We start from the raw sequence: 26,723 nt of genomic DNA, 5'->3' as shown, positions 1-26,723 counted from the left end.
TTAGGAATTCATCGCTGGAAAAGATTCTGGCTCCATTCTTCCAAACTCATGGAGGATTGTATTTCCCTACAAGCTAAGTGTGCCCATGTGACTTGCTTTGGCAAGTGAAACATAAGAGCAAGTGTCATTTCCAGAATGAATCTTTAAATGCCAGTTCAAGCTTTTCCTCATTCCTTTTTTTTTTTTTTTTTATCCCATCTGCCACAGAGACTGGCAGCTTTCCACCTAAACACTGCTCCAGCACTTCCTGGGGTAAGGACAGTGCTGACCCAGCACAGAGCTTTCCCTGATCTTCAATCAACCTGTAGTGTGAGAAAGGAGTCTTTGTTATTTGAGCCACATAGACTTGTTTTTGTTATTTTTGTTGACCTGGATATATTCTAGCCAACCTGAAGGGTACAGGTGATGCATCCATCTGAGACATCCTCATTCCCACCTTGTCTTCAACTTGGCGATCAATCCCGAGCCATCCTGCATTCCTCACTCAGGGCCTCCTGGTGTCCAGACCTTTGTCAGGTGTTTCTGAGCTCCTCTCCGAGGACAGGAACCCATCTGTTGTCACAGCATCACACAGTGGGCCACGGGCAGTTCCGTGAGGTGTTCAGGCCCACTGGCTCAGACATTCCATGCCACCTGGAGTCTTGTGACTCCCCTGGGGTGTTACCAAAGAAGAAGAGCAAGCCTGCTTCTGTCTTAGCTAGGGTGTCTCACCATTCCCACCTCTCCTCCAGGAGGCTTTGGCCCAAAGCTTTTCCTAAATTCCATAACAGTTGCCTCTTCTGGCTTTTCCTACAAGTCCTACTTGCCCTATCCTTTCCCCCCAAACGTGGGGGGGACCCAAATCTGGCCTCAGGCTGGAGGCCTCATTCTTACTCACCAGCACCACCCTCCCAATTCTATTACGCCTGTTTGGTGTTCTTTCCAACCCCCAAATGCTTACAACTCCTAAGCCAAAATGTGCCTCCCCTTTGTCTCTGTGTACTGCCAGACCCCCCTCTTCCTTTGAGACGATGAATAAGAAATACCCCAGCTGCCTAAGGACCAGGGAGATGGAGTGGTGGTGTAGTGCTGATGCAGATCTCAGCTGGTATTTCAGAATATTGTTCTGTCCAATTATGAGGCTGAGAATTAAACCCAAGTGCATGACTATTTGAAGCCACTGTGCAACTGCAATGGCCTTATTTGAATAGGCCTTTTTAGAATTGTGATCCTTGCAAAGCTTCTCAGTGTGAAGGGGTGGAGGGTCCTGGGCACGGTGTCTCCCCTAGAGACTGTAAGATCCTGGACAGCTGAGCTCGTTTCTCCCATGTGTCCTGCCAATCTCCAGACTTCCATCTGTTGTGTGCCTGGCGCATGAACAATAGCATAGGACAGGCTGAAGGAGCAGGGGCCAGATGTTGCAGCAGGAGGCAGAGAAGTGGCCTGATCATATTTTGAAAAGATGACTTTGTTGACTCAAATACTTGGGACAAGAAAATAGTGGAAGATAGAAGTCTATGTCCTGTGACCAACGTGAGCGACTCCGTCAGAGGATATCTACTTCTGAAAATGAGCATGTAGTCAATAAAAATTAAGTATTTAAGGAAATGTTTTTAGACCCCTGGACTTGGAGAATTTAACTAATAAACGACAATGAGGATATTCTCATCCAACGTGAGCTTTCAGGGACAGGTTATGCTCCGTCTCTGCCTAGTGCCAGCCATTTAGATCCTGAGAAGATCTCCTTTTCCCTCCCAGATGCATTTGAAAACCCGAGAGATAAGCGTAGAGTTTTCCAGGAGAGGACACAAAGCCCTTCAAAAGTCAATGCCTGGGCACCTGGGTGGCTCAGGGGTCGAGCCTCTGCCTTTGGTTCAGGTTGTGATCCCGGAACCCCAGGAGCGAGCCCACAGGGAGCTCCCCGCAGGGAGCCTGCCTCTCTCTGTGTCTCTCATGAATAAATAAATAAAATCCTTAAAAAAAAAAAAAGAACAAGAACAAAAGTCAACGCCTGTGTGGGATACACCGCAGGTTGTGACCTGTGATGGCCTGCAAGGCCAGAGGGGTCTGCTGGGGCTGGGGTGCAGTGACGTAGCTCACGAAGTAGCTCACGAACCAGTCAGTGCCTGTGACACTCCCTTCCTAATCTTAGGCAAACCACCACCTGCGGTTGGGGCGGAAAGGAACGGGCCTCCCCCGAGCTCTTTATCTGGCCTGGCCAGGGCAAACACTCTCCGCGCCGCAGCCCAGGCCCACCCCTCGGCTCCACGGGGGCGGGGCGGCTCGAGGGGGCGTGGCGGCGCGGAGGGGCGGGGCGACGCGGAGGGGCGTGGCGGCTCGAGGGGGCGTGGCGACGCGGAGGGCGTGGCGGCTCGAGGGGGCGTGGCGACGCGGAGGGGCGTGGCGGCGCGGAGGGGCGTGGCGGCGCGGGGGCGTGGCTCCGGCCCGCGGGACGCCTGGAGCGGACGGAGCGAGGCCGGGCGGGGCTTGGCGGTCCTGCGGGCGGCGCGGGGGCAGCGGCGGGCAGCAGCGGCCCTGGGGGCGGCCGGGCCTCCGGAGCAGGTCCCGGGCTGCCATGGCCGCCGCCGGCTTGCGGGCCTTCGCGACGAGGGGGCCGGGCTGGCGCTGGCGCGGCCGGGGGGCGCCGCTGTCGGCGGGCGTCTGCAGCAGGTCGGAGCCCGGGGCGCGACCCACCAGCGCGCGGCAGCGGGACGGCATCAGGTCAGCGGCGGGGCCGCGGGCGCCCTGGGCCGAGCGGGGCAGCCCCCGGTGGGGGGGGGACCCGGGCGGAGGCCGGCGGGGGCCCGGCCAGGGCTCCTCTCCGCCCTCGCGGACCCGCTTGTCGGTCCCGGCCGCATCCCGCCCGCGGCCCGGGGTTGCCTGCCGCATTCCGGCCCCTGCAGGACACGGAGGCTCTCGAGTGCGACGCGTCCGAAGGCGCAGCGCCGCCCCGGGAGCCCCAGGCCGCGGAGCAGCCGTCGTGCGCTCAGCCTGGGCGGCCGGGCAGGCGCCTCCCCGCGGCCTCCGAGGAGGGCTCTGGGCCTCCCGCCTGTGGGCCCGGTTGCCAGGCCAGGTCCTCAGCCGAGCTGCTCCTTGGCCCTCCCCCAGAAGTGCCCTAGTCGGCGCAGGTCAACATGCAGGATGAAGGACACATTGTACTGAGCTCTGCCCTTTGGCGCAACAAGCCTAAAACCCTTAAATCAAAAAACAAACAAAAAAGCCCAGTGCACAAACTCGAATTGCAAGACGAGGTAGCAAAGGCTGAAGGACCCCTAGCCCCATGCGGGCCTCACCCTGTTGTTGCCGGGCCAGGGCCAGGGTGCAAAGACAGTCCTACCTAGAATGCTAAGTATTTAAAAGTTACGAATCAAACCAACAGCTATTATGTTTTCTTTTCTTATCCTGCCAAGTGTACCTTCCCAAGACCTGGAAGAGCATGTTTGAATTTATAATCCTGAGGCTCCTAGGAGTTCCCCCAAAGCAGTGAAGAGCCAGCTCCTGGCCTGAAACTTTTTTCTTTTCTTCTCACCCTATGCTCACCCCTTCTCGCCTCACCACCCTTCCTTCCTGCTGCTTTGCCAGGGACTTAGCACACAGGTCTGCAGACACCCCATCCAGCATGCCTATGTTCTCTCTATCCCCTCCCCACCTAGAAACAATTGCTCTTGGCCGCCCCATGGGCTTAAAGATGCCCCCTGCAAAGCCAGAGAATTTCAGAGTCTCAGGTAACTGCAACAGGGTTTAGAAGGGGGTGGTGATTTCCAGGTGGGCACATCATACTATTCAAGTGGACTCCTTGCTCACCTGGCAGCGCACAGCTGGAAGAGGGCCAGAGCAGCGTCCTCGAAAGTGCAGGGCCCAGGTAGGGGTCCTTCTTCCCATTTTCAAGGGCAGTTCTGCATCTGCAAATCTGGTTCCATCTGGTCAGAACTCTGACTTCTGGCCTGGCAGCCAGTTGACCAAACAAAGAAGGTCTGGTTGAGTTCTCTGGGTCTAAACATGAATCAGAGAGGGAGACCATGGGCAGAATCCATCCATCATAAACGCTCGCAATCAGTACGTAGGAACCTCCAAGTCCATCACTAAATCAGTCGTATGTTAGGCGTTAAGTAGGTGAGCTTGAACGACTCTTTTCGAAGAGTTGGCATCCCTCTGTTCCTCTCAGCAATAATGCTGGTATGGAGTGAAGAGCAGCCAGGAATTGGGTACTGTGCTGTCACTGTCCAGTCGCTACCCCTAACCCTTCCAAAGCCCGCGAGGTAGGGGACATTGTCCCCATCCCACAGTGAGGAAGCAAGTTCAGAGCCATGGCAGCCGGCTGAAGGCCACACAGCCGGTAGGAAAGAAAGCCAGGAGGCAGGAGAAGATCGGTCTGCCTCCAAAATGGTTTCCACTCCGTGATACAGCTCAGTGTACTCACCAATGAGATTTAAAAGAAGTGGCAAAAAAAACTAGATGAGGTGAAAATTTAGTGATGAACTAGTGGAATTGGCTGTGAGAAATCAAAATGCTATTTGGGGTCATTAATTTGGTCAGCAGGTGTCTATTGAGTGTCTCCTCTGTGTGTGAGCATGACAGTTCCTCATCTCAGGGACCTTCTGGTGGTTTACAATGATGTGTTGGGCTCCAGGGGGGCATCCCCAGGGTCCATCTCTTGCCTTGCAAACAGAAACATTGCACCTTTTATCACATGCTCTGGTGGTGACCTCACTCTTAGTGATTTCCCTCTTTCAAGTGGTGACATTGCTGTAGCTATAGGTGCAAGGCATCCCATGTTTTGGCCCAAGACAGCCATTGAGGGGCTTCAGACTGGTAAGATCTTTAGGAGGTATCACCAGCCAGGTTTGATGGCCACTTGACCAGGGAAGAAATAGCAGTCTAAGATAGCTTTCAATTTCTGGCTTGAGCAACTGAGTGGTAGCATTAAGATAAAGAGAAGGGGGGGGCAGCTTTGGGAGTTGGGGTGACGTTGCCTTGGAAGAGTATGGAACAAGTGGAGCGCAGTAGGGAGCTATGAGGATCATTTAGGGGTGAGCAGAAGGTGAGGAGCCCCTTGAAGAACTAGAGAAGGACAAGCAGACAGAAGGAGAGCATGATCCAAATGGCCATTGGATTTGGTTCTGGCAGTTGGGAGATTCTCGGCGAGGACAGTTGAAGTGGAGTAGCAGGGAACGAAGGCTGGCTGCACTGGGTTGAGAAGGGAACTTCGCAATTTAGAGCACTGTCAGGGTGTGGAATGCGAGAGCCAAAGCAGGATTAATGGGCCACATGTGAACAGACACCGCCGTGCAGCAAGGGCATTTGGGCACTGGCATCTTTTTTACACAATTTCACCTGAGGCCTTAGAATTTAATTTAAGCATATGTCACTGATGGGATGGCAGCTCTTGGGTTTGCCACAGAAAGCACACTCGTTATCTTTCTGGAAGGTTCATCAGCACTTCTCTTACCGCACCCCCAAAATGTGGGTTTCATAGCCTATCAGCTAGCTACAAGTCATTCTGGCACTTAGGAGGAAACAGGTTTATGAGAAACAAAACGATGACTGTCACAGCCACCTGAAGATGGCAGCAAAGCCGGAATGATGTTCCAAAGAAAATGGTTATTCTTACAGCGCTGAAATAAAGTCAGTCACCAAAGTGGTTTTCCAGAAACCAGTGGCGCAGAAGGCTACCTAAGGATGATCCGGGCCAACACGTAGCAGTAGGAATGTCAGATTCAAAATGAAGAATGAGAAAGGCCGAAAGCATGTAGATGGAGACCCAGGGGAAGCAGATAACCTATAGAACAATAGTCTGGTGTTTGGCTCCCCGCCCATTCCACATACTAGCACAAATAAGACATTTCTGTGTACAGGCAGCCAGGTGACAATACCGGTTATTTTCATGAGCGTGTGGGATACCTTAAAACCTTTGCACGGCAGCTTTGTTGGATGACATGTCCAGAAGGGCCCTCTTGCTCTACGCTTCTGTCCCTCTGTTCTTCACACGCAGCCTGTTCTCTGCATGAATTATTCTGCAGAATTTCAAGATGCCACTACAAAAACCAAAAACGGAAAAATGTTGTCTATATAAGACATATTGGTGTCTATATAAGACGTATTGGTGGCTGTAACTGCGCTGCCTCCTCTGTGGGGTGCATGGGAGGAGATTTGAGGCATGTTTTCATCCTCACCTCCTTCCCTAGCCTTATTCTTTTGAAGAGCAGCAGAAAGAAGTGGAAAGGAGCCACAACGTGGTAGCTTCCTCTGGCTCTGGACGACCCTGTCTTACAAACCTCCCCACCCCTCAGTCCGGGTGTGGTGATTGGGGGCTGTCACCTGCCCTTTCTGGGGAACTGGCAGTCATTGACAGCAAACATGGAGAAAGAGAAAATCAGGGAAAGAGGGAGGAAACCCAGCCCACCTTTCAGATAGTCTCCTTGTTTTTTTTTTTTTTTTAATTTTTTTTTTATTTATGATAGGCACACAGTGAGAGAGAGAGACAGAGAGAGGCAGAGACACAGGCAGAGGGAGAAGCAGGCTCCATGCACGGGGAGCCCGACGTGGGATTTGATCCCGGGTCTCCAGGATCGCGCCCTGGGCCAAAGGCAGGCGCTAAACCGCTGCGCCACCCAGGGATCCCTAGTCTCCTTGTTTTGACTCAGCTGTAGCTCCAGATAGTTGGCAGGCCCTCTGAATTGCCTCTGAGCACCTGTAATTCTCTTTTCTGGTGTTTTAAAAATAGGCCCCAGGAATTAACGAGGGTCCTCACTTATTTTGACTCGCGCCCAACCGAGTAATTATAACATGTTCTTCCCAGGAACATTGTCCTAAGTGATCCCAAGAAGAGGAATGCGCTGTCATTAGCAATGCTGAAGTCTCTCCAGACTGACCTTCTTCACGAATCTGAAAGCAAAGATCTCAGAGTCATTATCATTTCAGGTATTCATCTGATGTCCATCCTCAGTGTTCTTGCAGGACCTGGAAGGGGGTTCCCAAAATTCTTTGGTTAGCTGAGGCATTCCCATACTTAACGGGAGAAGTGTTTTTCGAAACTCCTTTACAAGAACCTTTTGAAAAACTCCTGTGTAGTTCACTGTGGAAATTATAAGATTACCGTGCAGTGAGAATAGGTCTTTTTCTTTTTGTCGGATGTGTCAGATACGAAACCTTGCCACCCTTGGCCGTGCTGGCCTTCTTAGCAGAATCAGAGAACTGATTTCTTCATGGGCCTGATAAGATGGGTTTAATCACAAAGGTTTCTGGTAGACTACCTAGTTGGCTAGGACAGGCTGCTGGGGCACTTGATCGGTTTGTTGGTTTTTGTTTTTTTCTAAGATTTATTTATTTATTCATGAGAGACACACAGAGAGAGGCAGAGACACAGGCAGAGGGAGAAGCAGGCTCCCTGCGGGGATCCCAGTCCTGCACTCGATCCCAGAACCCCGGGAGCAAGCCCTGAGCCGGAGGCAGACGCTCAACCACTGAGACCTCCAGGTGCCCCCAGTTGGTTTGTGTTCTTACTAAGCTTTCAACTGAGATCTGTGGTCTTCTTCAATGGTGCCAGACAGCATGCTATATTTTGCTCATTTCTTTCCTTGCCCTTTTTCCAGTAAGAATTTTTACCAAATCATCTGGTGATGATGACAATGGTATAAATAATAACAGTGCCAGCATTTTAAAACCACCACAAAAATAAAACAGATGATGTCCTATGATGCAGTTTTTTATTTTTTATTTTTATTTTTTAATTTTATTCATAGAGACACAGAGAGAGAGAGAGAGAGAGAGAGGCAGAGACACAGGCAGAAGGAGAAGCAGGCTCCATGCAGGGAGCCCGACATGGGACTCGATCCCAGGTCTCCAGGATGACCCCTCGGGCTGCAGGCAGTGCTAAACCACTGCACCACCAGGGATACCCACATTTTTTTTTTTTTTTTAATTAACAATTGGTGTTCTGGAGGCAGATACTCAGAATGTTACCTTCTTGTCTGTGGTTGAATATAAATTTTCAACTTAAAATTTTTTTTTAATTTTATTATTATTTTTTAAAGATTTTATTTATTTATTCATGAGAGACACACAGAGAGAGGCAGAGACACAGGCAGAGGGAGAAGCAGGCTCCATGCAGGGAGCCTGACATGGGACTCGATCCCGGGACTCCAGGATCACGCCCTGGGCTGAAAGCAGTCGCTAGACTGCTGAGCCACCGGGACTACCCCATTTTATTTTATTTTATTTTTTTGTGAGAAAGCATGCATGCATACATGAGCACAAGCAGGGGGAGGGGCAGAGAGAGCTAGAATCTCAAGCAGATGCCATGCTTATCATGGAGCCCGATGTGGGGCTCGATCTCATAACCCGAGATCGTGACCTGAGCTAAAATCAAGAGTCAGACGCCTAACCAACTGAGCCACCCTGGCGCCCCCAAATTTTCAACTTTTTATATGGCAAAGGGAAAAGAAATAGAACAAATATTGTCCATATGGGGTGTAACCTGGATACAGTAAGGCAGCGAACTCTGAACCACATGATTTTCTCACTTGTTTACAGGGATTAATATGGTCTGTCCCAACAGCCACAGCAAAAGGAAAATGAGAGGGAGTGTTACCAGCTGATCAGTGCAATTACGTCTGGTTGTTGTTGTTAATAACAACAGTAACAGTAAAAGCACGTCCTCAGATCCCTCGTAAAAATAAGGGGTTCTCTTCATACTCTGACCTTCCTGATTCCAGCCTGTGTGGGTGGCTGTTATCTGTGGACCAAAGGACAGGGACACTGTGGGAGGCACAGTGGACTCGATGGGCCCACATGAGTTTACACACTCAGGCCAGACCACGTCCAGAAACAAAAGTGTGAAACCAGAGGGATAACTCTGCAAAGAGTACCTTTGTACGGAGTACAGAGCCTTCTCCTTGTTGGGATTACATGTTCTCGCTGGTTCCACCAAAGACCTTTGAGAACAGATGCCTCACCTTATTTTGTCACCACAAAATACTGCTCGTCCCTTTTCAAGCTAAATGGAATTAATTCTTCTCAAAATTGAGCCATGAACTTTCTCTAAGTGTCCACAGCACCAATACGATTGCTCGCTGAATAAGTGAACGTTGAGGCTCTAGCCATTTACATTTCTTTTTTCTTTTCTCAACTGGAAACATTTGCAGCTGAAGGACCTGTATTTTCTTCTGGGCACGATTTAAAGGAACTGACGGATGAGCGAAGCCCAGATTATCATGCCGAAGTATTTCAGACCTGTTCTGAGGTAAGCCAGGATGAGGGTCGACATTGCAAGCCCAAAAATGATAGCTACGTAAAATACTGATTTAGGCTTCCTATTTACAGATAAAGTCTTATCTATGCACCTAGTCACTGCAGACTGGTCATTGGTGCATCCTTCACTCAAGCCACCATTTGATTTTGATTTTTAAGAAATGATCATGGTTTGTGATTGATCTTGTTATACACAAAAGAGGTGCTAATTGTTGCCACCTCCAGGATCAGGGGGTGTGTCTTGGTAGCTGTGTCTTAAGAGGTAAAGGGTGGGAACATATATCTTTAGAGGGGAAGAACCTAAAATTAGTATAGTTTTTAAAAAAAAAATTAGTATAGTTTTTTTTTTAATTTTAAACTAACACAACTCTGTTAATGCGATAGAATATTTGTGAATGGAATAACAATAATGATCTTAAAGATTCTTTCCAAACCGTTCTCCCAGCCAGCCTTTGTAATCACCACCTCCAGGCGGGAAAACTAACCCCTTCACGTTTACTTCTTACTGTCTGGCTCTTTAACTATATGTGAAGGAGAGACATCGCCAGCAGAGAGGAGGAAGAGGAACAAAAAGTGTGTGATGATTATAAATATACTAAGTCACCCCCTGGATAATCAAAAATTAAAGATAGAATACAACTTTATTTTATTTAAAAAAATTATTTATTTATTCATGAGAGACACAGAGAGAGAGGCCGGGACACAGGCAGAGGGAGAAGCAGGCTCCCTGCAGGGAGCCCGACGTGGGACTCGATTGTGGGTCTCCAGGATCACGCCCTGGGCTGAAGGCAGACACTCAACTCCTGAGCCACCCAGGCTGCCCAAGATAGAATACAACTATCGCTCATTTCATAACTCTTTATTGAGCACTACTGTATGCATCATACTTGCAAGGCACTCGGAAAAAGACAGGAAAACAGGTTTCCTGCCAAACTGGAAATGTAGGTGAGAAGCAAGACATAAAACAGTTTCAGGGCCACCTCGGTGGTGCAGTCGGTTGAGTGTCCAACTCTTGGTTTCGGCTTAGGTCATGATCTCAGGGTCGAGCCCTATGTCGGGCTCCATGCAGAACATGGAGGTGGAGGTTGGCTTGAGATTCTCTCTCTCCTCCCTCAACACCTCCCACTTGTGTGCTCTCTCTCTCTCTCAAATAAATAAATAAATCTTAAAAAAAAAAAAAAGACATAAAATAGTTTCATACCTGAAAACTTAAACCTAACTTTTCATTCATTCATTGACTTGCTCATTTATTTAGCCATTCATGATTCAACAATATTGAATGATACCTTCTACATAGACTAGAGGGAGGGAAGCACCAGAGAGGCTGACGGGAAGGTGACTAAGACACCCTCCTGACCACTGTTTGTTTCCCTTGCCCTGCTAAAATGCCATAAGGAGATCCAAGTATAGTTTTCTCATCTCATGGAGGGACAAGCCAGAAAAGCAATCGACTTGAGGCTTCATGGAGAGGCAGAAGCAAGCAAGAGCTGAAGCTTAGGTCTTTTGTTTCACGTTAATGATGTTTATGTAACATTCTGCTCTTGCATCTGCCATGGCATGGCACTTTGAAAGGTTTTTTTCCTACAAATATCCAGTATGTTTGGCTAAAACAGAAAATTATCGAAGAGAACCACTAGAGCCCTTCCATCCTCCCTAAAGGGCCTGCTTTTATCACTGTGCTGTGGTGTCTTCATGAACCAAGGTCTAAACAGGTTAGCAAAAGGGCTACAGGGGAGCCAGAGCTTCTTCAGAGGATAAAGGCCAGATTTCATGGAAACTTGCAACCCATGGATGCCTCAGGCTCCCTGAAAAAGACAGTGCATAAACAGGACCTTGTCCCAACACAGGGAGGTAGGAGTGAAAGTGTATTTATTTCCTTAATGCTTTTTCTAAGGAAATCACATTGTCCTGGATAAAAATGAACATCATTAACTTGTGCAAGATTTCAATTTCCAAATGTAATCAACAGACAGACTGGCACAGAATGAGCTAGATATTTCACTGTTGGGTTCACGCATGAGAAAATTTGACTTTAGAGAGGAAAACAGAGAATCACGAATTGGCTTAGCATCTAAACTGTAGCAGATTCCTTACAGACCATGAGTACCACCTGCTAGTTAATTATTTACAGATCAGGAATAGGGTAAATTGAGAATGAGAAGAAAGACTTGGCTATGGGAGAGCAAAAGTAACCCTTTGTGGAGCTGATTTGACAGATTTCACTGGAGACCTACCCTTGGTGTCTCTTCTTTTGTCCTGTTGAAGTTTGAGGGTGGAAACCCCAGTCCAGAAAGAGACTCTTCTCTTTCTCCTCACCCCCACCACTGAAATGGCCATGGGACAAGGCCTCTCACAGAGCTCTCGATAATGCTGTTGAGTGAGGCTAAGGTTTATGTCACGTTTTGAAGCAGGCAGAGTCCTGGAAAAATATTTAGTTCAAGAAGGTAAACTAGGACGGATAATGACTTCTTAACTACCAAAGGACTGATTGCCCCTGCTGATTTATTATCTAGCTTGCCCTTGTCTTTCCTGAATTGCTTTCTAACTTTATTTAAAATACATTTTGGGGGTGGCGTGGTTGGTTGGGTGTCCGACTCTTGCTTTCTGCTGGGGTCATGATCTCAGGGTTGAGGGGTCAAGCACCACATAAGGCTCCTCACTCGGTGGGGAGTCTGCTGAAGATTCTCTCTCCCTCACCCCCAGTGGTGTGCGCATGCATTCTCCCTGTCTCAATTTTTTTTAAATCCTTAAAATAAAACAAAACAAAAAAAACAGGGGCACCTGGGTGACTCAGTCAGTTAAGCATCTCCCTTCAGCTCAGGTCATGATCCCAGAGTCCCAGGATCAAACCCTGCATCGGGCTCCCTGAGGTCTCAAATAAATTTTTAAATCTTAAAAAACAAACAAACAAACAAACAAAACAGGGACACCTGGGTGACTCAGTTAAGTATCTCCCTTCAGCTCAGGTCATGATCCCAGAGTCCCAGGATCAAGCCTCGCATCGGGCTCCCTGCTCAGTGGGAAGTCTGCTTCTCTCTCTCCCTCTCCCCCTGCTTGTTCTATAAATAAATAAACAAACAAACAAACAATCTTTTAAAAAATATTTAAAAATAAGATACGTGCTAGGGTGCCTGGCTGGCTCAGTCAGTAGAGCATGTGACTCTTGATCTCAGGATCATGGGTGCAAGCTCTATGTTGGGTGTGGAGCCTACTAAAAAAAAAAAAAAAAAAAAAAAAAAGGTTACTTAAAATACATTTTAATTATACAAATAATAGGCACCTATTATGGAAAACTGAAAATCTAGAAAAACAGAAGGAAGGAAAATAAACTGCTGGCACTAGACTATCATCATACCATCCAGAGAGAATGCTAATATTTAGTATATTTCTTTCAAATCTTGTCCCATATGGACCTATTTGTCTGAATAATCATACGTAGATGCAATTCAATTATACTGTATAATTGTATAACAGGATTATAACACTGAATGCTTACCACATGCCAGGTAATGTTTTGAATACCTTAGACATATATAATTCTCATGTCCTATATGGTTGGTACTATTATCATGCCCATTATTATACCCAGATGTGAAGAGTGAGGGTTAGGCAGTGGGTAAGTGGCAGACTGGGCATCAGACCCCAGGAGCCTGGCCCCAGCCCACTACACAAGGCCCAGACCACCACCGCACCGCACTGATATGTCTTGTGGAAAATCTCATAGTGAGAACACACCATTCCATTAAATGGACAGTTAGTTTACATAACCATTTTTCATAATTTATTTTTATGTATTTACATTACTTATTAGTTTTTCACTATTATAAAATAATTTTTTGACCAGACAGCTTTTTACCCTATCTCAGGATTATTCTTTAGAAGTAATCCCTAGAGGGGATCCCTGGGTGGCTCAGTGGTTTAGCGCCTGCCTTCAGCCCAGGACGTGATCCTGGAGACCCGGGATCGAGTCCCACATTGGGCTCCCTGCATGGAGCCTGTTTCTCCCTCTCTCTGTGTCTCTGCCTCTTTCTCTCTGTGTCTCTCATGAATAAATCTTAAAAAAAAAAAAAAAGTAATCCCTAGATGAAACATATGAATATTTTTAATATTGTTGGAAGCTACTCTAAGTATTTTCTCGCCACATTATATAGAATCCTAGTGCTTTGTACATAGATGGCGCACGGGAGACACAGACTGTTCAATGCTAATCACGGCCAAATGACTTTTCATAAGGAACCAGCTCATTAGGTGACAGATGACACTCAGCCAAAAAAATCTTTCTTTGCTGCAAGACGTTAGAAGTTCCTGAGCGTTTTTCTCCTTGCTGTTGCAGGTCACTGAGAATTAGCTCACCTCACCCTCACCTAGAGTACTTAACCCCCCCTAAATCCAGGAGCCGTTTGGGGTGTGGGTATATTTATATGTATTCTTCCGAGAGGATTATGAACATTTATTAGATTCTCACAGGTGACTCCCCTAAAGAAAGTCTAGAACCACTACTATAGAATAGGATATCGGATCCCTCAATATATAATTAATTATTTTATAATAAAACCGACAAATATAAAATATTTATGGATGCAAAAGGCTGAGTTCCTTGGGCAAAATCTTCAAATCAATGAAGGCCATGTTTTTCGGAGTTGCCACTATGGGAAACAAGCCCAGATGTAGGAGTTCCTTGCCACCTGCCCTCCTTCCCTACCAGGGTGCAAAGTTCAACTCTTTCTACATAGAAGTTACCATAGCAACACAATCTGTTTAGAGCAGCATGAAAAAATGGAGAAATAAACCAAGTTATTTCCTAAGCTGCAAAAGTAAGTTAAGGTTCTGGAGATTTAATGGGGTGGGGGCAGGTAGGGGTCCTATGAGCGAGCTTTCAAGCTGTTTTGGGGATTGTATTTATTCTGATGACAGCAGGGTGGCCTCCACCGTTGTAATAGACTTGGGAGAGTGTTCATGGCCATCCAGCTCCTTTTCCACCTTCGTTTTTCAAGGAAGTGCCAAATACTGGTTTCAGACTCCCAGCAGGCACAGGCCCCCAGAGATCACAGGCAGCTCTGTGCTTCGGTGGGGCTGCTGGGGAAGCAGGCAGAGGGGACCAGGGGACCGTGGCCTCACAGAGGTCCTGCCGGCCTGGAAGGACCGGGGCTATGCAGTCAGCCAGATGCAGGTTCACACCCCTCCGCCTCTGCTTGCGGATCCCGCCACCTGGGCGAGTTACTTCCCCACCCTGAGCTTTCATGTCCTGGGTGTAACGGAGGCTTCCCTCCTGCCGTGGGTCTCAGGAAGACCCAACAGTCCAGTCTGGCTCACAGTTGCTATTTAATGCCCAGTCAGTTCTCCTTAGGCCTCCTTTCACCTTTTTTTCAAGAATCTGATACAGTGATGCGCAGCGTAAGGGTGAAGTCACATAAATGATACGTGTTGATGTCACCTTTCACTCTTGGATGGAAACGAAGTGGTGTGCTTGCCCCTCCAGGTCATGATGCTGATCCAGAACCACCCGGTCCCCATCATCGCCATGGTGAACGGCTTGGCCACCGCTGCCGGCTGTCAGCTGGTCGCCAGCTGTGACATTGCCGTGGCAAGCGACAAGTCCTCTTTTGCCACTCCGGGTGTGAACATCGGGCTCTTCTGCTCCACGCCTGGGGTGGCCTTGGGGAGAGCGGTACCGAGAAAGGTAATTGAACTCCAGTTGTGCACGGGATGACGGGTTCCAGAATTTGCTTGTTACAAGCACTGTTCGAATCAGGACATCCTGCCTGAGGCGTAGTTGGCTGGATGTGCCACCATGGCCCTTCTCATGTGTGGGGGGCGGGAAGGGCCAGGTGCCTGCTCCTCCGAAGCTTCTACCGTGGGCTTGTCTGTCACTCCCCGCATTTCCCTCTTGCCTCTCCCTCAGTACAACTAGTTAGGTCTCCTACTTGTTTTGTTTTCATAAAGGCACACGTTCTTGTAATCTTACTGGCAAGACAGTTGAAACTCAGTTTGATTGTACCATCAGGTGGCCCCACGAGATACAATAGCATGGTGACCTGTGCCCGTATCAAGAGGCCAGGACACTCGTGTCACTGGCTTATTGTTTGCCAGCAACCTGTCTTGTTCCAGAGAGGATTGAAAAGAGCTGATACACTGAGTGCGCCAGGTGTACAGTGGTTACATTTTAGGAGCAGGACCAGCCTGTGCTTTGTTTATAGGATCTGCCCCAGAAGGAGCCATATTACAAAAGGTATTTTGTTGTCACCAACCACAGTGAAGTCCATTTCTTCACCAAACTTTCTTCCTTCCTGTTACATCATAAAATAATATTTACTAAACATCTCTTAAGTATAAACTAGGAGTTTCCTTGTTCTAGAAGAAAAAAAGTCCTCATTCTCAACTGGAAATGTGTTTTCAAAAAGGGAAGGGGAACAAAGCTGTGTACCATTGCATGTGGGGGATCTAAACTGCTTTCTAGAGTTTATTATCCATTTTAGCATCAACTATAAAAATTAGCAGTTGCCCATGTACCTGAGGCACAAAAGAAATGAGACCCAAGGGAAATCCGGCTGCAGGATCAAGAAGTTTAGGGAAGCACTCCTTTCTTTTCCGGTGCCTTCTTGTTAGTGTTTGCAGAAATGTGTATTTGTGAGGAAGGTCTGGAGACAGAGGCCTGTGAGTCTCAGGCACACTGGCTGACAGTGGGCAGAGGTGAGCTGCCAGACAATTGCTTGCTCCAAGGTTTGCAGACTAAGGGGGTTTTATCCTGTCAGGATACACGTTCACCTTAACTGTATATACGGTAATTCAGTAAATGCTTCCTAAACCCAGGCTTTGTGCCAGTACCTAAAGTTGAGGAGCATTTCAAGTAATTGCCAGAGCTCATTAATAAACTACCTTACAATTGTGCAAACAAAATCTCTCTCGCATAGTATAAGGCAGTTGTCCTGGTTACCCTATGTGCAGCTGTTCATTTTCTTTAATGCCTGATATTCTGGAAGGTTCCACAAGTAAGGTATTTAAATCTTTGTATCAGCCCTGCTGTCACAATAGGAATCCATTCTTTCTTAACACAAACTATTCCAATCAAGTCTTCCAGCTGAGTCCTAGAATTGCAAACATTGTATCACATTTGTTGAGTTTCAAATTTGTTTTTGAGAAAAGGGCAAAAAAAAAAAATGACAAATAGAGGCCTTAGGTTTCCCGGAATTCCTGTGCTCAGAACCACCTTGCATAACTGCCCAGCATGACCGATGACGGGGCAGGACGTGGCAAGAACCAAAGTAGCTTTTGTCCTCCGCAGACAGTTTTGGCAAGGACCAGGCCTGCCTGGAAAATAAGGGCAGAGTCTCCAATACCGTCCAACTCAGCTCCCTCCTCTGTGCTCCTTGTGATCTGATCCCCTGGGTTTCATCCTACTTAGCAGTCTGAAAGTAGTGGAGAGCTGTCAATAGATGTCCTTGCCCATCGGGTTCATTACTGCATGGAGGCATGAAGCGGATACACGGGTTGGGGTCAACACTGATGATCTGAGATCCCCATACCGATAAGGGGAATTCAGTAGGAAGGAATGTCTGTCAGAACTTAGGGCCTTCGCCAGGTTGCAGGAGCTGCAGGGCTCACCTGTGTGGCCCCTGTTGGAGGCAACAAAGAATTCATCAAAATCTAATCCTAACCACAAATACCCCTCCCTGGCATCATTGCTTGATTGCAGCCCTATGAACACACCCACTCGCTGGCCACAGGGCCCCGGGGGGCGGTGGGCACACCCCCCCCCCCCATGCTTATCCACAGGGAAGCAAGCAGGTGCTTCTGCAAACCGCCTGGCCGGGCAGCCCTACCCTCCGGGCCTCGGCCGCAGCCACGTGTGTGGGCCACCAGTGCCCTCTGCTGGTCCCCGGAGTCGGAGGGCTAGAGGGCTGCGGCTCTTTCTGGGGGCGGAAAGGATGGGGTGCAGCCCTTGTGTTCAAGCCACACCCAGCAGGGCAGGAACAATTCACATTTGTGTGTGTGTGTGTGTGTGTGTGTGTGTGTGTGTGTGTTTTAAGATATTATTTATTCATGAGAGACACAGAAAGAGGCACAGACACAGGCAGAGGGAGAAGCAGGCTCCATGCAGGGAGCCCGACATGGGACTTGATCCTGGGTCTCCAGGATCACACCCTGGGCCGAAGGTGGCGCTAAACCACTGAGCCACCAGGGCTGCCCAATTCTCCACATTTGGAAAGCATTTTTCTCCTCAGGCACAAGTAAAATAATGCACCTTCACTGCATCCTATAAACAACCTGCCTCGTTCAGGCACGGGGGGCCAGTGCCTCAAGCAGTTGGTGTCACAGGGGAGCCTGTGAAGGATGCGAACCCCCCCTTCCCGGCCCGTCATCTCTCTGTGGTGGGGACGTTTGCTTCCACTGCTTTGCCCGCGGTAACTTTGTGTATCCGTGGAATCCGATTTCCTCGCAGGCCAATTAGAACAGAGTGGAACTTCCAAGCTGGAAAGAGGGTTAGAGCCTTGCTGCCACCAGAGAGCCTGAGAAATGCAGGGTCCCAGGCCCCCCGGACCCACCACATCAGAGTCTGCACTTTGATGAGATTTGCACAGCCACCAGCCTCGGCACCTTGGAGAACATGCAGTTCAACGCCCCACTTTACAAGAGGGCCTGGGGGCGGGGGGGGGGGTGAATCAGGGCCTTACCTTGTGTCTCCCAGCAACGAGGCTAGCCCCTCGGGGAGTTTCCTTCCTTCCCGAGCTGTTCCTGCATCTCTAGCCAAGATGCTGAGCCACCACCAGCTGGTTCTTGTCATAGATGTGACTCGAGGGCCCCCAAAGACCCCAGTGCTATATAGAGTCACCCCCTTTCAGGGCTGTGGTACCTCAAAGCCAATAAGAGATCCATACCCGGGGACCCTTTCCTCCCCACTCCTGTCTAGTCAGATGCATCCATCTTTCACAAGAAGGAAGCTTGCCTTCCTCAGCCAGCCACCTATTCTCTTGACTTCCTTGCTTTCAAAAACTGGGGCGCCTGGGTGGCTCAGTCAGTTGAGCATCTGCCTTTGGCTCAGGTCATCATCTTGGGGTCCTGGGATCGAGTCCCACATTGGGCTCCCCACAGGGAGCATGCTTCTCCCTCTGCCTGTGTCTCTCATGAATAAATAAATAAAATCTTAGGGAAAAAAAATACAGAAAGAAGGGTCAGAAGGCTGGGCTTGAGGACTTGTGCCATCATGGGGACAAGTGGACTGGCAGTTAGGGGCAAGTAATGCTGGGCCCCAGCTTCCCCTCTGCAAAGTTAGGGGATGGACTACATCCCAGCATTATCCAGTTTGGGGAATGTAATGACTTTGCATTGGGGGCAGCAGGTACGTGATGCCTGTGGGCAGCTCCAGAGACCACATGTTAGTTACTGACCAGGAATAGTATCCTCAGTCCAAAGCAGGTTTGAAGGCCCTGATTGAACGCAGGGCTAATAACCAGGTCCTACTGATGAAGGTCTGGTAAGACCCCACTGAAGACACCTGGTGGGCCACATGTGCTTCTCTGCCTGAGAAGCACATGTCAGCGGGGACCCAGGTGAAAGCAGGCTTCACTGCACCTTCCAGCCTTTCTTCTCCTCCATTCACGCGGGTGCCTCCCAAGAAATCCCCGTGGGCCACACCGGCCTGCCCTGCTACTGTCTGGTGGGTGTGAGAACTGCAGTATTGGCTCGGGGGGGACATCCGGCAGTGTCTGGAGACTTTGGTGACAGTCACCGCTGTTGGGGCGGGACGTGGAAGTACTGGCACCTGGCAGATGGAGACCAGGGAGGCTGATAAACATTCTACAATGCACTGGACAATCCCACACTGCAAAATATTATCTGGCCCAAAATACACAACGGCACCAAGGTTGAGAAGCCTCGCCAGTAGCACTATCTAGATGTTCAGGACTCCCCAATTTATGTCTCACGCTAGTCCCATTATCTGTTACTGCCCAGCGAACCACCCATAACTTAGTGGCTCAAAGCAACAACCGTGATTTGTTGAGCTCAGGAAGCTGCAATGCGGACGGGGCCCAGTGAGGAGGCTGGTCTCTGCTCTGCCACGTGTGTGGCCTCAGCTGGGGGGGACTGGAGGTGGGGGAGCGACAGCGGGGGGGCGGTCGTCTGAGCACTCCAATGACACACCTGCGTGTCTGGCTGTGAGGCAGCCTCTTGGCAGGGACCCCAGCTGGGCTGGTCACTGGGACGCTTAGCACAGCCTGTCCCATGCCTTGGACCTCCCCGCACTCGGCAGCCTGGGTCCAAGGCTGAGCGGCCCAAGCAGAGGAGCCAGGCCGGAGCTGTCACCACCTCGCCCAAGCCTCTAGAGAACGGGAGCATCCCTTCTGCTGCACCGTCTGCTTTCGCTCTCCCTCCCTCAAATGACTCATCGATAAGTGTTCAGTAAGCTGCCCACTGGATGCAAGGTGCCCCTCTGGTGCTGATGGCACAAAAACAGTGAAAAACAAAAATCTCTGACTTGGTGGAGTTTACCTTCTAGCAAAGGAGATAATACAGTAAACAAGATAAATGTGCCCAATATATAGTGTGTTCATGGGCGCCTGGGTGGCTCAGTTGGTTAAGCATCTGCCTTCGGCTCAGGTCATGATCCCAGGGTCCCGGGATCGAGCCCCGTGTCGGGCTCCCTACTCAGCAGGGAGTCTGCTTCCCCCTCTGCCCCTCACCCTGCTCATGCGTGTGCTCACTCTCACTCTCTCACTCAAGTAAAATCTTAAAAATACATATATATACAGTGTGTTAAATGGCAGAAGCACAAAGGATGAAGGTATAGCCAGAAAGGGGGACAGTGCTGGGGTTTATGTTGCAGATTGAACAGAGTGGCCATGGCGGAGCTTGTGGACAGGATGACAGGGGAGCTGAGACCTGTAGTCATGAGGACGCTTGGGGACGGAGCACGGCAGGTCGGGGAACGGCCGGTTCAAGCACCATGAGTGACAGCAGGCCTGGCATGTCCGAGGAACCGCAGAAGGGTGCCCCCCTGCCTGCGTCTTCCACGTGCAGCAGGAACCCCTCTTTTTATTTATTATTTTTTTAAAGATTTTATTTATTTATTCATGAGAGACACAGAGAGAGGCAGAGACACAGGCAGAGGGAGAAGCAGGCTCCATGCAGGGAGCCCGACGTGGGACTCAATCCCGGGACCCCAGGATCAGGCCCTGGGCTGAAGGCGGTGCTAAACCACTGAGCCGCCAGGGCTGCCCGGAACCCCTCTTTTTAAATCACGAATTTAAATCTCGAGAGGTGGGGCTTGGGAGAATTACAGAATCAAGGCACCATCCGCCGCAGGCTATGGAATAGAGCAAAGCACAGAGCGTGGGGCACCTGCACCTGTCGTTCTGCAGGCCTGGAACACGGGGTGCGACAGGAGCCGTAGGAGGGAGGCAGCATCCTCGGCGACTTACCCGTTGGTTAGTGACATCGTGCAAGGCCCCTGCGTCTGGTCCCCGCAAGGCATCTCCTTTCAACCCCTCCTCCTCTGGCTTTGGGAGGCTGCCCTCTCAATCAGGCTCAGGTGGTGGCATCTGTGAACATTTCCTTCTGGAAAGCAGCCACTGCATTGGTCTGTGGCAGGCCTGGGGCTCGCTGGTGCGACGGTTTCGCTCCCCCCACCCCCATCAGATGTGGCTCCTGTCCCATGCCTGGGGAGCTCCTGGCTTGGCGGGGGCTGGGAGATCAACTCTGGGGAAGGAGCAGGAGAGCATGGATACTCAGGCCCCTTCCTGGGCACTTGTACTGTCCTTGCTCCTGGAAGGTCCCAACCCTGTCCTGGAGGAGTCTGGGTGTGTGGCAGGCCTGACGGATGGCATGTTACTTGAGGAAGCAGAGAACTGGGCTGAGGTTATAGGGAAATGAGCTGGGTAGGAGGGAAGGCAGGGCGTGGCGAGCAGGGGCTCACAGGAGGGTACCTCAGTGACACACGTTTCTTCCCTCAGGTTGCCCTGGAAATGCTCTTCACTGGGGAGCCCATCTCTGCCCAGGAGGCCCTGCTCCACGGGCTGCTCAGCAAAGTGGTGCCAGCAGAGCAGCTGGAGGAAGAGACCATGAGAATCGCACGCAAGATCGCCTCCTTGAGCCGTCGTGTGGTGTCTCTGGGCAAGGCCGCCTTCTACAGGCAGCTGCCCCAGGACCTTAGGACGGCCTACCACCTCACCTCCCAGACCATGGTGGACAACGTGGCCCTGCAGGATGGGCAGGAGGGAATCAAGGCCTTCATCCAGAAGAGAAAGCCCATCTGGTCGCAGTGAGTGGCCTCATCAGAGGAGGGGAGGGCGAGTGAGCCGCCACCCCAGCTTCCAAGGCCCAGACACTGCTGCTGCCTCGAGACTGTCTCGGGGCGGCCGGCGTCCCACAGAACTAGTGGTTTCCATGCACATGGGCCGTCGGAAAAGCTGTGATCCCACGGGGGCAGGGGGAGCTGGAGAATCCAATGCTGGCTAGCTGCGCTGGGAGGCCTGGTCCTCCATCCGCTCCTCCAAAGGCCTTGAGGGAGGGATCGCCTGACCTGGGAGACGGTGGGGATACCACACAAGCTCTGCCTTCACAAGTGTCCCCAGAGGTGCCCAGGGGCGGCCACATGTTTCAGATCTCCCCAAGATGTTCTCTGCGCTGAAAATCTTCTCGATTCTATTTCTCAATAGAAATGGCCTTGGACTAATCTGGTGTGATTTTTTTTTTTTAAGATAAAAGATTTAGAGGGACTGGTAATGTTATTCTTTCCCCAACCAGACAGCAAGCTGTCCGAGGGGGGAAAAAAATCATTGAACTCCTTGTGTGCCTGTATGCATGAGCGTACACCAGGGGCCCGAGGTTCCTGTGATGAACGTCCTAGCCTGTCAAAGATCCTGAAACCGGGACCCTGGGCCGGACCTGAGGGAGCGACAGAGAACACCTGTTCTGCCCATGAAACACCACCGGCTCTGGACCCGTTTCCAAGCTCTGCTCAGCCTTGGACAGGCTGTACAAACCAGCCCCGGGCACTTGAGCTCCCCAGCTGAGCAGATGCGTGGATTAGGGCTGAAACCTGTTCCTCTCTGGCTTCTGGTCGAGCATGGCCCAGGGCACGTTCTAAATCCCTCGTCCTCGAGCTTTCCCATAGGGCTTACTGTTTCTTAAAGCCAATTTCTCTTCCTCAGAGTAGAATGTGGCCATAAATGTGGTCAGTACCAAGACTGAAACAGAAAAGCATGTGGCTCTACCCCGTGGTCCTCATCGGGGGCTCGCACACGCCGCAATGGATGTCCCCCAGTGTTTCCATAGGTTTCTGTTGAGATTGACAATTTTTTGCTTGGCCTGAGTTTAGAAAGGTTTTTTGTTTTTGTTTTTTTGTTTTTTTTTTAAAAAGAGCGTTTTCTTGGAAGGAAGAGCTTGTGCTAAGATGCTCATCGTGTGCAGAGGTCATCAGAGCTACCATTTACCAGACACCTGCCAGGTGCCCTCTGTGCATTCTCATTTCATCCTCAGCAGACTCAGTGGAGCAGGTGCTACCATTGTCCCCATCTTACAGATGAGTCGCTGAGGCCCACTTTTGTCCTAGGTCAAACAGCTGACACTGGGTGGAGTGAGGGCTCCAAGCACTGTGTGCCTGAAAAAAGCCACAGACACACTTGCCCCTGGCCACACAGCCTCGTGGGAGAGCCTGGGCTGGTGGGACGCCAGCCCTGGGCAGTGACTTCCCTGCTCCGCGGCAGCTTCCAGGATGAAGGAACGGACCACATGCTCCATGCCACAGAACTCAGCGAGGGCCAGCGGATTGGAGTACTGGCCGGCCACGAGTGGAGTTTTTACCACGAAGCTAATAACAGGCTGGCTGAAGTTTAGACTAGACTGTGAAGGACTGCCTGGGCTGCCACGGTCTGCCCCAGGATGCTGCTGCTCGTGGGGCTCCTGCTGAACCTTCCCACCCCAGCGGCCCGCCGTGGAAGTGCCTACTGGACAGATGACACACGAGCGGCAGAGGGTGAGAAAGTGACAAAGCCTTCTCACACACACGTGTGGCAAATGAGAATCAAAAGTTACTTCTCCGTTTCTGTGCAAGCATGCATTGTACCCGGAAACCGTGAAATCCTCGGGGCTCTGGGCCAGCTTCCCAGCCCGAGGTGCACTCAGGGACCACCTATAAATCTTAATCCTTGGCTGTGGAGAAGACAATCCAGGAGGAAGATCTGCCCCCCGCCCTCATATAATTCATCCTCAGGCAAATATAAATTCCGGGTTCATTTGCATCCCTGCTCCCCTCCATCGAGACACCGAATGAAATTTTTCTGATAACCACACACGATGATTCCTTTTGGAAAGTCTAGTATATTTGTCTTTCCCTCTGTACAAATTACTTCGCAGGGAGCTTTGCTGAGCTTGGCCCAGCGGACTGCAGCCCCGCAAGGCAGGTGCCGGGGTGACAGTGGACCAGGGACCCCTCCTGCTCGCTCTGCGTGAGAGGCCATCCCAAAGGCTAGAGCCCTGCAGGATGCAAACAAATGGAGTGATGCCAACCCCCCGACTAGCTTTACACCAGTGAATTTGGGGTGGTGGCCACCCAGGAACCAGTGCTGATTTACGGAGCCGATTCCTGCCAGGAGCCCTGTGAGTTAGCTCTTACTCCCGCCCTGGGTAGGAGACCCAGAGAAGTGAAGGCATGGGCTGCCGTCAAGCCTGTATCTGGGTTCAGACCTGTAGGCCCCCGCAGTCTGTGCTCTTGACCACCACACGATATTCCTCCCAAAAGCTTGCTGTTCCCGCCTGGGGAGACCATGCATGTGCTCAAGGGGAACCAATCAGAAACTCCTCCTGCTGGGCGCCTGGGTGGCTCAGTCGGTTGAGTGTGTGCCTTCAGCTCAGGTCATGATCCTGGAGTCCCGGGATCGAGGCCCACATCGGGTTCAGCATGGCGTGGGGGTGGTGTCTGCTTCTCCCTCTCCACTGCCCCCCTCGTGCTCTCTCACTCTGTCTTTCTCAAATAAATTATCTTAAAGGAAAAAAAAAGAAATGCCACAGCCAAGGGCGGCACGGTTTTGCTTACCGCAGGAGATTGGGGGAAAGCAGGGACCTGAACACCAAGAATGCCGCCTTCTGCTTCCAGGTTGCAGGTGATACAACTCCTTTCACCGCCCAGCTGCTCCATCTTTTTTTTTTTTTTTTTTTTGTCAGTTTTTTCTTTTTACTGGTTTATAATAATCTTAAAAACCCCATCACACCCCATAAACCACCACAGGTGAGAAGATGAGGGAGATGGAGAATGAATGCTACAGTATGTGGACAGCATAGGGAATCCAGGTATTCCCTAGGGGCAGTGTGGGATGGAGGCAGGGAGTGTGGACAGGAGGCCCTGGCTTGGACCCTTATTGCTGGTTGGGGACTGGCTGGCAGAGAAGGGAGAGGGGCTCAGGGTGAACTAGGAAACATCTCACACCAAAGGCAAGGGCAGTTGGGGGGAAGTAAATGGAGGGGGGGTCACAGTACATTTTCCATGCAGACTAGGGATGGGAGTGAGAGCTTCAGAAATTTGCACCCCTGCACAGGAAGAGATTTGAGGGTTTAAGGTTTTTGTGGGTTTTTTTTTTTTCTGATTTCAAGGCAAGATTTACTACTTTACAAACACAAACACAATGCTTGGTCTTTTTTTTTTTAATTTTTTTTTAATTTTCTTTTATTTATTTATGATAGTCGTAGTCACAGAGAGAGAGAGAGAGGCAGAGACACAGGCAGAGGGAGAAGCAGGCTCCATGCACCGGGAGCCCGACGTGGGATTCGATCCCGGGTCTCCAGGATCGTGCCCTGGGCCAAAGGCAGGTGCCAAACCGCTGCGCCACCCAGGGATCCCGATACTTGGTCTTAATAGAAAAATGACATCAGGTACACCCAGAATATGTTTAGCATTGGGATAGTTGCCAGTCTGGCACAAAACATACGTTTTTAGGAGCAGGGAGGCATGAAGAGATTTGAGGGTTTGAAGGTTGAGATTTGAGGGTAAAAATGATGCCAGTGGACTCTTCTTGTCCTTAGTGGTGACATTCCAGGCTCTGCAATACTGGGATTTGGGAACTTGCCTCGGAACTTGAAACAGGGCTTTTGCTCAAAGGAAAAGCTTTTTTACAAATGGGGAAGGTGAGCGTTCCACCTGGAGAAGCAGCAACCATCGCAAACAGCTGAGCACGTTTGAGACCGAGGAATCCATCACAGATCCTCAGAGCTTCTGCGGCCACATCTGCACCTTTGGGAGGTGTCCCCTACGAGAAAGCCTGGGCCCGGGGCACATCTCTTTCAAATCTGGCAGTTACCTTCATTTTGTCTAGGCGCATTATTCAGCCAGCAAGCCACCCACTTCCCCACCCACCCCCTTTCCTTTCCTTCCTCTGAAAAGTGCCCCGCACTAAAGAGTAGCATTTCCCAGGTGTGGCCCATGGGTGACCTGGATCTTCAAAGGCAGATTCCTGAGCTCCTCACCAGAGCTACTGAATCACAAATTCAGATTTCTGAGGCCCAAAAATATGCATTAAAAAAAAAAAAAAAAAAAAAGGTTTCCAAGTGACTCTGCTGTGTTCTAAAATGTATGAACACCTGCACTGGGGTGGAAGTGACCCAACCTTGTCCAGCCATATCCGTATTATCCAGTTGAGCCAGCACGGCTTTTACGATGAGGATGTGGGCAGTCACTACTGGCTCGGACAGGAATGTGAGGCTTGAGCTCTTCCAGAAGCCTCGTGCCATCCTCCCCGCGGGCAGATCGTAGGGCCTTCAGAGGCCCCGGGTGCTCGTGCCTCCGGATGCCCCACCCCATCTCACGTGAAACCTCAGAATACACCCATGTTCCACACTGAATGTAATTCTTCTATGTAGGGAAAGGAGCCCAATGATTGGCTTTTTAAATCATTTTTAAATATGTGATTAATGATTATGATTTCTTGGCAATCATCGAGTACTCAGGAGTTAAATTCAACATTATTGCCTTGACGTGTTACAGTTAATAAAATATTAAATTTCAGTCTTGCCAGGGTTTTTTTTTATATTTCTGAGCCCAGAGTGTATTTTTCAGGTCCCAAAGAGAGGCCCATGGAAAGCTGGCAGGCAGGGTCTGTTGGCTGACATGGCCCCACTATCCCCTCCAGCTCCCTGGTGTAGGGGAGATGGCTGTTCCACAGGGATGGGGTGCGGGGGAAGGGGTTGTGGGCAAATCCAGTGTTACGAGGTCTATGCTCCCAGTGTGGCAATCCTGATAACCTTAGTGATTTTAGAGCAATAGTTCCTTTGGATCATCCTGTCCTGCCCAGGAATGTTTAAGCACAGACTCTGAAACCAGCCTGCCTGTATTTTTTTTTTTTTTAAAGATTTTATTTATTCATGCAAGACACAGAGAGAGAGAGGCAGAGACACAGGCAGAGGGAGAAGCAGGCTCCATGCAGGGAGCCGATGTGGGACTCGATCCTGGGACCTGGGATCATGCCCTGAACCAAAGGCAGACGCTCAACCGCTGAGCCACCCAGGTG

General features: G+C 50.2%; 1 protein-coding gene across 1 annotated transcript; it reads left to right on the top strand.

The window, feature by feature from the left end:
- The first annotated feature begins 2,539 nt into the window (after positions 1 to 2,539).
- ECHDC3 (enoyl-CoA hydratase domain containing 3) lies at positions 2,540 to 26,221 on the top strand. Its single transcript, XM_072825841.1, has 5 exons — positions 2,540 to 2,700; positions 6,779 to 6,900; positions 9,123 to 9,220; positions 14,708 to 14,908; positions 21,177 to 26,221. Exons 1-5 carry the CDS (start codon positions 2,555 to 2,557, stop codon positions 21,486 to 21,488), a joined length of 879 nt encoding a protein of 292 aa, XP_072681942.1. The 5' UTR covers positions 2,540 to 2,554; the 3' UTR covers positions 21,489 to 26,221.
- Positions 26,222 to 26,723: the final 502 nt, after the last annotated feature.

Source organism: Canis lupus, chromosome 5 (assembly GCF_048164855.1).
Source record: "Canis lupus baileyi chromosome 5, mCanLup2.hap1, whole genome shotgun sequence".
Taxonomy (NCBI): domain Eukaryota; kingdom Metazoa; phylum Chordata; class Mammalia; order Carnivora; family Canidae; genus Canis; species Canis lupus.
The sequence above is the reverse complement of the archived record's forward strand: the minus strand, read 5'-3'. Positions and strand labels throughout refer to the sequence as shown.

Excerpts from the sequence above, each read along its gene's own strand:
- ECHDC3 (XM_072825841.1), top strand. The coding sequence starts at position 2,555 with ATGGCCGCCGCCGGCTTGCGGGCCTTCGCGACGAGGGGGCCGGGCTGG. Across the intron at positions 9,221-14,707 it reads TATTTCAGACCTGTTCTGAG|GTCATGATGCTGATCCAGAA; the intron begins GTAAGCCAGGAT and ends TTGCCCCTCCAG. Across the intron at positions 14,909-21,176 it reads GGAGAGCGGTACCGAGAAAG|GTTGCCCTGGAAATGCTCTT; the intron begins GTAATTGAACTC and ends TTCTTCCCTCAG.